The 11,859-nt window shown below is 45.7% G+C and overlaps 1 protein-coding gene across 6 annotated transcripts in view; it reads right to left on the reverse strand.

The window, feature by feature from the left end:
• TFB1M (transcription factor B1, mitochondrial) overlaps positions 1 to 11,859 on the reverse strand; it is a 42,827-nt gene that overhangs the window by 30,715 nt on the left and 253 nt on the right. For 2 of the 6 annotated variants that reach the window (XM_075924496.1, XM_075924492.1), the window contains exons 1-3: positions 11,626 to 11,787; positions 9,377 to 9,531; positions 7,604 to 7,755 (exon numbers count right to left, since the gene is read on the reverse strand). In XM_075924496.1, coding sequence (XP_075780611.1) covers positions 7,604 to 7,755; positions 9,377 to 9,506 — 282 coding nt within the window. In that variant the 5' untranslated portion in view covers positions 9,507 to 9,531; positions 11,626 to 11,787. Of the gene's footprint in view, positions 1 to 7,603; positions 7,756 to 9,376; positions 9,532 to 10,081; positions 10,366 to 11,507; positions 11,794 to 11,859 lie in introns of those variants that run through there. The other 4 variants (XM_075924494.1, XM_075924495.1, XM_075924497.1 and 1 more) reach the window with 4 other exon arrangements.

The following is an 11,859-nucleotide window of genomic DNA, read 5'->3' on the forward strand; positions in this document are numbered from 1 at the left end:
GAGGCAGCAGCGCAGAATAGCAGACAGGAACCTTGAGGAGAGTAGATCTAAAAAATCCAATACAGAGGCAGCAGTGCAAGGCAGCAGAAGCTCCTGTCCATGGGGGTCCCACACTCCCCACAAACAGAGGCTGCTCCAGCATCCCACAGAGCAAAACAAATTATTAGTTCTATTCTAATCAATGGCACTATTTACACTCTTAATTAAATTAGATGCTTAAGTGCGGTGTAGGATCAGTCTAAATGATTTAACACCTTTCAGGGTCAAGTCTATAATGCAAATCTATACAGTCATAAAAGAATGAATTTTGTACTGGAACAAATTTGGAGATTATAGAAAGTTTATACAAAAATTAATGTAGTTTGTAATTTTCAGTGCTCTACACCCTTTTCAAAAAATCTTAGCAATATCTGTTACTCGGGGCTTGTCTACATAAACTGCTAGTTTGTGGCAAGTGAGAGTGTAAATCTACATTGCACTATCATGCCACACAGTCTGTGTGTACCCTGCTCACTTGCACTAAAAAGTCCCCTACTGTGCACTGACATAACTTCCATTTTAAAGTGGATATCAAAATGCAATAGGGAACTAAAAGTGTGTGCTAAAAGGTCTACATGGACAATTGGCAAGCAGCACACTACTGCACTGTAGATTTACATCTCAGTCTCTTTCACACTAACTATTCAGCTAGACCAGTGGTCACCAACCAGCCGATCATAATCTACTGGTCCATCGTTTAGTCTCTGTAGGTTGATCTTCAGTTCCCCTTGGTGGGAACTGTTGGAGCAGCGTCCAAGGGCTGACCTCTCTGGCCAGCTGGGCTGGATCAAAGAGGGGCAAGCCACCCGTCAGGACAGTCAGCTCCCGGAGGCTGTGCCACGCTCCAGCAGGGGTGGAGCAAAGAGGGACATCCACCCAACCAGCTGCCTGTGCCCCGACCCCTAGTAGCATCCTGCCCCCTTCCCCTGATCAGACCCCCCCACAAGAACCCTACTCCTGCTTCTTGGCCAGACCCAAAAGCACCCTGCCCCCCGGCCAGACCCTCACCAGCATCGTGCTCCTGGCTAGACACCTAACACCAGCTTGCTCCTGTACCCTACTTCCCACCCAGATTCTGCACCCCCCCCCATCCCTATCCCTATCCCACTCACTGGCAGCTCTGTCCCTCATTTTTGACCCCACCTCAAAGTGTAGAGGGGCCCACAAAATCCACTAACCTTGGAACTCCATAAGAGTTAATCTGGCCTGAAGCCTTGAACCTCAGTCCTACCTACCCTCTCCATGGGGCTGGAATGCCAGGGAAGTCAGGTGTCTCAGTTGGGGCCACATCAGTGAGGCTTGGGGTTTTTTCGCATCTGACTCCCCGACAGATTTTTCTGTGGAACTGTGACCCCTGACCCAAAACAGGTTCCCCACTCCTTCCATAAATAAAGACAATGTTGAAATGTTTTGTGTTGGACATAATACAGCAAAACTCCAATGGTCCGGCATCTGATGGTCCGGTACTCCTGATGGTCCGGCACCATCAGGAACCCGGAAGTGCTCCAGGCAGCCAGACCATTGGAGCTGCTCTGCCCCCCGGTTCTCCGATTCAGCTGCTGCTAAAACTGACCCAACCCGGCAGCACCCCAGCTGTCCCCGATTCAGCCTCTTCTGAAACTGACCAGCGGCTGACTCCAGGAAGCCCGAGTCAGAGCTGCTCTGCCCCGGGGTTCCTGGAATCACCCCGATCAGTTTCAGCAGCGGCTGAATCAGGACGCCTGGGACAGAGCAGCTGGGGTGCTGCCAGGTTGGTCTCGCAGCGCCAAGGGTTGGCTCTATCAGACCAACCCAGCAGCGCCCCAGCTGCCCTGCCCCAGGCATCTGGATTCAGCCGCTGTTGAAACTGACCAGCGGCTGACTCCAGGAAGCCTGGGCAGAGCAACTCTGCCTCGGGCTTCCTAGAGTCAGCCGCTGATCAGTATCAGCAGCGGCTGACTTGGGGACACCTGGGCAGAGCAGCTGGGGTGCTGCCGGGTTGGTCCCACAGCGCCGAGGAGCAGCGCTGCGGGACCAACCCACCAGCACCCCGGCTGCTCTGCCCAAGGTGTCCCCAAAAGCAGCTGGGGTGCTGCCGGGTTGGTCTCGCCGCGCCAAGGGTCGGCGCTACCGGACCAACTCGGCAGCACTCCAGCAGCTCTGCTGCAGGCGTCCCAGATTCAGCCGCTGCTGAAACTGACCGGCAGCGGCTGAATCAGGGACGCCTGGGGCAGAGCCGGACTATCGGAAGGGGGGGCTATGAGGGTTCTGGGCTGGCATCCCCCCCACCCCAGATCCCTCATAGCCCCCCCCCTTCCGATAGTCCGGCAAATCTGATAATCCGGCACCCCCTGGGTCCTAAAGGTACTGGATTATCGGAAGTTTACTGTACTTTATTTAAAAATGAAGCCTGGCCAACAATCCCACAGTTGGGACCAAGCCCGCATCTGGCCACAGCATCATAACACTCCCGTGCCCTCCCCCCCAACCCATCATATGTCTGAACCCCCTGCCCTAAGCCCCTCATCCCCAAACTCCTGCATCCCCACATCCCCAGTCTTGTGCCACAACACTCCTGCACTATCCACACTGCAAACCTGTGCCCTTAACCCCTCATATACCCAACCCTTCCCCACTCTGAGCCCATCATATATCCCAACCCAAACTCTTGCACCCCCACATCCACAAACCTGCGGCTTGCTCCAGCACCCCAACCCTTCACCTGATCCCAACACTCTCCAGCCTGGAGCCCCCTCGATGAGCCAGCATCCCCTTCTCCACCTCTTCCTGCACTCGAATTTCCTCCCAGAGCTTGCGCCTCTCACCCCTTCCCGCACCCAAATCCCTCATTCACACCCCAGAGCCCACACTTCCCCACTGCATTTACTATTTATGGAGCAAACAGTACAGGAGGCCCCCGACTTGCAACGCGATTGGTTCTGGGGGAAGTGTCGCAAGTTGGGGGCATCAGAACTTGAACCCTCCTTTACGATAGGAGCCATGCACCGTCATAAATGTGGGCCGAAGATGTAAGTTGGGGGTTTCCGGTCCCTTCCGCACTTACAAAAATGGTTGCAAGTACAGGGGGTCGGAATTTGGGCAGTCGCAAGTCGGGGGCCTGCAGTAAGATTTTTAGAAATATTTTTACAGCAGATGAAGAAAAAACAGATCATAAAAAAGCAATTTTGGGCTGTGAAAATTTAAACACGTTAGAACAGTTAAATGTTCTGAGTTTAACCGATGGAAAAAAGGAATTACATTCTTGTGGTAACAGATTTATTGCTCATCAACTCATTTCAGTAGCATAACTTGCATCTTTCATTTCAATCATGCTGCTTCACTAAGGGATTTGAAGAGGATGAAAAAAAGTTTAGAAAGTTCACCTCTACATTGCTAATGGAAAACTAACTCTCACAACTTCCTGAGCCAAAGGAAACTGGTGTTTCTGAGGAATGTTCATGGAAATAAAGTATTAAAACAGAGATTTAAATTCCATGCAGTGGGAACCGAAATGGAGTTTAATGCTAAAAAGTGTCCCTATTTCTTTTAGATGCAAAATGTTTCAACTGGAGAGAAAATAATCTAACATGAAACAAGTCTGGATTTTAATACAAATTTAAGACTAGATTTCTTCACTGCAGTAGTAGTTAAACTGCTTAGATAACACTAATTTGCCTTGCTTTGCTAAATTTTATAGTGAAGGGAGCCATCCAAGGATGCAAGATAACGTAGTAAGGTCAATGGAGTGAGAAAACAGTACCAAACAAAGTAGACAGCTGTCTATACATATTTTAGACAGGGATTGTGTGTGAAATTGTTTTTTAATCGTCGGTTTCATTATCAAGAAGAGTCTTTGGGTGGTTTAATAACTCACAATTTAAAAATGCATTAGCATATTAGAGATAGAAGATAAGAACCTTATACTGCTCTATTTGACAGCATTATAAAAGTACTTGGGCATCAGTCTTTCCATACATATATACAAAATGTTTCCTGTGGGTTGACAGAGATGTCATCACATCATAGCGTCCACAGGCTGGGGGACAGGCATGGGAGGGTAAAGCCCCAGCCTGCCCCTTCTACCTGAGGCCCCATCCGTGGAACCAAGCCCCACCCACTGGCAACCTGGCCCTCCCCTGCCGCTGGGGAGCCAGAGTTGGGCCTGGCGTGCTGCAGCCTCCTCTGGCTGACAGGAGCAAGGCCAGGCCTGGAGCACCATGGCATCATCCCTCCTCAGCCACTGGGCTTATCAGTTAATCGTTTACATATCTATATGCTAACATCCCTACTGAAAACTCTGTTCTTGAAGCCTTAAAGTTAAAGGCATGTTACCTGGTGACTGACTTGGACAGATTCCATTCAGAAGATTAAATTAAATTAATGGAGATTGCCTATCTCCTAGAACTGGAAGGGACATTGACAGGTCATTGAGTCCAGTCCCCTGCCTTCACAGCAGGACCAAGTACCATCCATCACAAATTTTTGCCCCAAATTCCTAAATGGCCTCCACAAGGATTGAACTCACAACCCTGGGTTTAGTAGGCCAATGCTCAAACCACTGAGCTATCCCTCCCCGCGATGTAAAAAGAAGCATCTCGTCACTGTGTACTGTGTGCCTCACAACAAATTTATTTGCACACTAAGCCATCAAGTAATCCAAATGCCAAACTGACTAGAGATAACCAAATCTACAGGAAGATACACATTGCAGAGGGTATCCAGTTTATGACCAAAATGAAAGTATTCATCCAGCATATCAAAAGAATACAGAGAGACTTATTTCATCCATCACTGAGACGACAAGTTGGCAAAATGAAAAAGGGGATCACAGCCCGCCTGGCTGAAAACCATTGGAGAACAATACTGTAAGACACAAAAGTGACCAGGGATGTAAAAATCCCATTGAATTGGTTAACCGGTTAAAACCAATTAAAGGGTGGGCAGGCAGTCCCCTCCTTCCCCATCTGCTGCAGCCAAACTGGTGCAGCCTCCCCCTCTCCTCCCCAAACTGTACAGAGGGGCTGCTCCAACTTGGCCAGAACAGCCCGGGCCTGCCAAGGACAGAGGCTGCTCCAGACAGGCTGGAGTGCCCGTGTCCATGGTGGGACCCACTGGGCTGGAGCAGCCTCCTGTCTGTAGCGGGCTGGAGGCTGCTCCAGCCCCCACTGGTTAACTAGAACCTGTAAGCATCACCCTAACCTTTCACATCTCTAAAAGTGACTAGTTAAAGGCTCTAGAACACAAGTTATGATTTTATATTAGTCAGTTATTTTCAATTCTTCTACTTGCTTTAACTTAAATCTTTATGGCTATGTCTACACTCTGGGGTTTTATTGGAAAAAAGGTACGCAAATCGTGCTCTGCAATTTAAGTACCTTTTCCTGATATTTTTTTCGGAAGAGGCTTTTCCGAACTTTGGTCCATCTACACTGGGCCAAATTTCAGGAAAAGCCCTTCTTTCAGAAGTGCTCTTCTTCCTCATGGGAGGAGGAAGATAGGGCTTCCAAAAGAGCGTGTCCACTCTTTCACAAATAGAAGCGGAAGAGCAGATGAGTTCCCTGGACATGGAGGCATTTTCTGGGCTATCCTGTAGTCTAGACATAGCCTATGAAAGGTGTCAGAGAGGTAGCCATGTTAGTCTGTTTCAGCAAAAAACAAGGAATCTGGTAGTACTTTAAAGACTTAACAAATTTAAAGTGCCACTGGACTCCTTGCTGTTTTGTTAAATCTCTATGCTTTGATAAATAAACTTACTTGTTTTCACTATAAACATTTCTAAATGCTGTTCTTAAGCAGAGGAATGATTTGAGGTATAACTCACAAGCTGGGATGTATTTTCCCTTTGGGAGCAATGGATCTGGGAATACAATGAATGTTCAGTGGTACAATGACTGGACACTGTAGAGAAGCATACCAAGGACTGAAGATGGAAGTATGCCTATAGCTAATCTGCAGAGGGGCAGAAGAGCTAGTGCTGGCAGAGGTGGAATGCTTGTTGCCTGTAACCCAAGGAATTGACCTCAGCAGCAAAGACAAGACTCCTTTACAGTAAGTGTAGGTGGTAGCAAGGTGTGTCTCAACCCTAGATACTCCGAGGAAGTACTATCTAACTAGGATGTGCAACAAAAATCAAGGAAACCCAGACCTTTCTCTTTTAACCTAAAGGATAAAGTTCTAGCTATGTATGCAACTTCTACCGACCAATGTCAATAGCGTTTGCATGTGCGATCTGAGGGCAGAATTCTGCTTTTTGGCTCTTTGTTTTTCAGATTTGTATTACAGTCCCCCACTTCAGTTTTATAACAGGAAAAAAAAATCAAGGCAAACCCTGAAAAGAACTTAATAAAAATGTAGAATGCTTTAAATGTAGAAGGTTTTACACACATAGTAAAAAATTCTTCTAAACAACAGTCCTGTATTTTAATATCTGGCATTATCTGCTGTTCAAATCCTAGGCCTTTTATATGCCACTATTCTAGACTGAGACAGAGATCTTTCAGTGAAAGACTAGAGAAAGAAAGGCTATGACCCACATCAAAGAAGTACTCATTTTGTAATTTATCATCTTATTTAGAAAATAAGGTCTCAAAACCAAATTTAATAATAATGGATGGAAGAAACTGTTTGTTATCCACATCCCCTATTACTCAACACCTCTAGCACCCTGAATAACCTGCCAAAAAGCATATGAATTTCTGCTGGGAGTGGGTTGCCACTGAAAAATCAGTGACTCACTGAACTAGTCTGATTAGTAGAATTGTATGTACAGCCAAGATACTTTGTCAGAGGAGCCAGAATAGATGCTTCTACTTGAAGAAATCTGCTTCAACAGTAGATTTTTAGAGCCAAACAAAAATAAGATTCAAACAATGGTATGCACTAGGGATGTTAAAAAGCAGGGGGGGGTTTTTTTGGAAATGTGTAACCCAGTGGTGGGAAACCTAAGGCTCTGGGTGCTTGATGTGGCCCCTGGGTTGCTTGGATCTGGCCCCTGGGGTTTAGGGCCCATGATGGCATTCCAGCCTCCTCCCACCCCACCACAGCCTCCCAACTGATTTTTCTCTGTGACAAATGGCCCCCGACCCAAAAAAGGTTCCCCACCCTTGGTGTAACCTATCATCCAAGTGGAGATGAAGCATTATACATTGTTTAGGCTGAAGAACGGATTTTCACAAAGAGATTATGAGTACAGAAATGTAATTATGTCAATCTGGGAAAAAAGATCTGAGCAGATAAACAGGTTTGAGATGGACTATAAACGATTTTAAATCTCAAACCCTTAAAAGGATTTCTGTATAAATTGGTATTAAACTGTATATTTCCAATAAATGGGTAATGCATCCAATCAAATATAATAAAATAGATTAAAGTACTCCGTGCAGCCAACACAGATTAACTAAACATCTGACCCTGCAGAAAAAAGCAGAGAACACTAAAATATTTCTGATACAAGTTGTTCTACTGAGCTAGGATACTTTCAATTGTACATATCAAAATAAGAAATCTAATTTTTAAACAAGTATTTCAATGTCTGAAATGTTTAAATGTGTGCTAATTATACAACAAAGTATTTCTCATTTGATACCTTCAGTCCAGGAATAAATCGAGTATCTTTTTCAACTAATAGGAGTTGAGCAACATCAGCATTGAGAATGGATCTTGTAATTCCTCCTGGCCCAGGACCCACCTCACAGACATGGGTATCTTTCAGCTTGCCAGCCTGTCTCACTATCTTATCTGTAAAGTCACAAAGCACATACAAAGCTTTTATTTTGCAAGGCACTGACCTCACCAAGCTCTGTGTAGTTTATGTTTCTACAGTAAACAATGAATTATCTCAGAATAGACAGAAATAATGGCACCTCCTAGTTAAATGAGGGGAGTACTGTGGCGAATGGAGCTTGCCAGACCACAGAGAATTCAGTTTCATTTCTAGATTAACAGAGAATCTCATGTAATCAGAAAAAGATACACAATAAGCTTATTTTACTTTCTTAAAAATAGAAAAATAATTTTCTCCTTACAAACTGATAATGCAATTCTCTTTAGGGAAGGTAACTCCTGTAGCATTACTGCAGAGTCTGCCCACTTTAAATGGAAATTCCATTACAATGAAGCAGTTCGAAAGAAATATAAAATGAACATGGGTAGAAAGGAGCTGCCTGGGGATTAAGGCATTTAAGAAGTAGAGTTACTTGAGATAAGAGGCTGGGGAAGCCAGGAAGAACAACCAGAAAGATTAGGGCAAAAAAGAACAGAGGTAATTGTGGGCAGCTAAGGACTTAAAGGAGTGGGAAGCAAGAAAATCTGTATAAAAAGGAAGAGGAGAAAACAAAACTCAGGCATTAGGAGGGAGAATACAGTGAATTGTTTTTAAAAAAAAAAAAAAAAAAAGGAAGCAAAGTGGAAAGAATTCAACAGAAGAGACTGGACAAGACCCAGACCAATATCCAATAGGCTGACAGGATACCTGGTAGGTAGCAGACCAGAGTTTAAGTCCCCACTACACATTAGCCAGTGTGAAGATATGAACCTGGTTCACCCATATTTTAAATGTGTATTCATCCTCTGTGCTATTGGATACAAGGAGTCATAGGCAACACAACCACCTTCTTGGTTTTGTGCAAGGCCCAATTCACCAGCTGCATAGCAAAGGCAAAGCAGGCAGGAGATGCTTATTTTGTCAATCCTCTGGGGCTCAGGTATGAATTAGACATTAAGCTGTTGGGTAGTAGCAGAACTACCAGCAGAAGTGTAGATATCTACTGGACATTACCAGTGGAAACGTATGTACCAAGCAATTTAAGCACCTATAAAGTTAGGCAACAGCTGGGTAAGGATTTGTGGATTTAAATTTTGGATTTAGGTGTCCAGCTACCATTTTAGGTGCCTTAGTCCCCACTTGTGAATTGCACCCTTAAGACTGTCTATATATGGAGTTGTTCCAGACTGTCTCTACATGAAGATGAAGATCATAGAATTTGACTAACCCATTTCCCCTGCCCCAATGTTCCCTACTATTCTCTGGTAATCTTTGACAATAATTTTTATAGCATTGGGCACAGCTCCATAATTAAGGGTGAGCTGAATTTTGCATTTAAATAAATTTAATCTTTTGTTATGTATAAATAAACTCTACCCTACCCTCCATTATAGCATTTACTCCGCATGAAAAATTAAATCTTTGCACATTCACAGGCAAATGTATTATTTTGAGTTAAAATTTTTAAAAATGTACCAAAGTGAGTAAGACATGAGTCCCCATACAAATAAATGGAGACAGAGCTTAAATAACGGAGAAAATTAATAGGTAGATGTGAATAAAATTTTAAAAGATCCAAGATAAAAAATGTCCCACCTGTCAATCTCAAATCCAGGAGAAAATTCTGAGATAACTGCTTTTGTGCTCGGAGATTAAACAGTTTAATAATCTCTCTAATAGTTGGCAAGGGTGGTAGTCGAAAAGCCACTTTTCCTGAAGCAGCCATGGACCAAAATTGTTAACTCTTGCTCCTAAAAAACAGGGAAAGAAATCACTAAGCATAATAAAATGTACAGTAGGACAAAATTAAATATTTAAGAAACAGAATGGAATGAAATGCAAGACTCAAAATATTTACTTGTTCTAATTCTATCAAATTAACCTATTGCTTTAGAAGCATATATTAAAAATTCACAGGACTTACGAACCACTCTTTATCTTGGGAACACACATGTATGAGAGATGTAAAATCCCATTTAAAAAGTTAACCAGTTAAACTTTAAATGACCTGGGAGATGCTTACTATGTAAACGGTTAGCCACCAGCCTAGCTGGACTGGAGCAGCCCCCTACCCACATCAAGCCAAGGGCTGTTCCAGCTCAGCTAGGAAACTGGTTAACCACTTAACCATGTACTGTAACTGGTTAATCCTTTACATCCCTAATATGTATGTACCTAAATTTAAATACATAAGCAGTTTCAACTTTAATGAATCTACTCACACCTTTAAATTAAGTATTACGTGCAGAAGGCAGCACTAGTATCAATGCTGGTCATAAAGCAGATTTTAAATTAACTCACCCTATACCTCTCAAAATTCAGGTTGAACCTCTGTGGGCCTGGACTCTCTAGTCTGGAAACATCTGTGGTCCAGAAGGCCCATGGATGTCGCTGGAGTAGAAAGCCTCAGCACAGAGGTTGCCAGAGGTTAGGAGAAGAGCCTGCAAGCAGGACCAATGGGGCAGCAGAGCCCACAGGGCAACACAGCCCACAGCCAGCGGGGCTGGGAAGTAGGTGGGGCCAAGGGGGGGCGGCTGCAGAGCTCACAGCTGGTGGGGCTGGCATGGCTGCTGGAACTGCATAGCCTGTAGAGCAGTGGCAAGTAGCTGGGGAGAGGAACCCAGCAGAGGCTGGCACCCTACCCCCCCACATACCCTGGTTCAGAAGATTCCCTCATCCGGGACCAATGAGGTCCCCAGGAGGCCAGACCAGGGAAGTCCAACCTGTAGTGTTACTTAGCAATCTGTATTTTGATTAATTCTACCTTTTTTAAAATGAAAAAGCAATGGTTTTACATTAGAAGGGGATATCAGTAAAATATACACAAGTAGGATACAATTCATGCATTTAATTAATTTCCCTAAAAAAAGAAAAAAAAAACTATTTCCTCTTTTCTCTGAAACATCAAGTTTTGTGATGAAAGAGAGCATTTTGTACAATGTTGCTTACACCTGTCCATCATCCAGATGTGAACTAGTAAATGCTAGTAAATCAGATCGTCAACAGGATAGTCTACTGGTCACTTCCCAAACCCCTAGCTGCCTCTATCAGAAAGAGGAAGCGGCACTTCCAAAGGACAGCGGCCCGGGATCAGCTGGGGACTCCCCCGCTGACTCCCAGCTCCACATGGCACTTTCGCCTTTGAAGCATAGCAAGAGCCCTAGGGCTTCAAAGATGGAGGCGCCCTATCGACTAATCAAATAGTCAATGCAAAATGCATCAACTATTCAATTAGTCACTCAATATTTAACATCCCTAAGTTTAAGGGCCCAGTATTCCACAGTAGAGCCTTGCAGCATCAGCATGCAATGCATCACTGTGATAATCTGAAGAGCCTTGCTGACAAAAAGTCCCAGCAGCATTAACTCATTTGGACGCCCCAATGGCTTTCTATTTAGAGCAGAATAGAACCTACAGCTCAATGATTCACAACTGACTTGCTGGGGTTCAGGGCAGGAAGTCCAAGCAAGGGGGCTTTGTCCTGAAAGGCTTTGGCTGAGGCTTAGCTCCAGCCCTGAACTTGAAGGCTCAGGTTTCTGCTTTGGGGCCCAGTGAGCCCTGCTCATGTGGCTGAAGTCCAAGCCTCAGCAACTTCAGTTTGCGGGATCCTGCCTCGTGTCACGTTGTTATGAGAAGAGGGTCACAGCGCCACGCAGCGCGAGGAGGGCTGCAAGCAGGAGCGCTGCAGCCGCCACAGGCCCAATCCCCGCCAGTGGCTGCAACTTGCCATGACGCGGGGCACTTCCAGCAGCCCAACCACTGAGAAGCCTCAGTCCCCCGTTTGCCCGGCGCTGCCAAACCCCGGGCTCTCCCGCCTGGACCGTCTCAAAGCCCCCGGCTCTCACCCCGGCCGCCTCCCTCCACAAGCGTCTCTCCTCGCGCCTCCGCTCAGTAGGGGGCCGGGCCAGCCGAGGACCCAACCGACCCCCCCCTCCGCGCGCTGCTGTCGCACGACAAACGTCCCCCCCCCCCCCGGCTTAACGGGCCGGGAGGAGCTTTCAGGCAGCGACGTGACGTCACCCCGACTGGGCGGTGCCCGCGGCGACAAACCGCCCTCCGATCCCGCCCCCCCCCCGCTT

The sequence above is a fragment of the Pelodiscus sinensis genome, chromosome 3, assembly GCF_049634645.1.
Source record: "Pelodiscus sinensis isolate JC-2024 chromosome 3, ASM4963464v1, whole genome shotgun sequence".
NCBI lineage: Eukaryota > Metazoa > Chordata > Testudines > Trionychidae > Pelodiscus > Pelodiscus sinensis.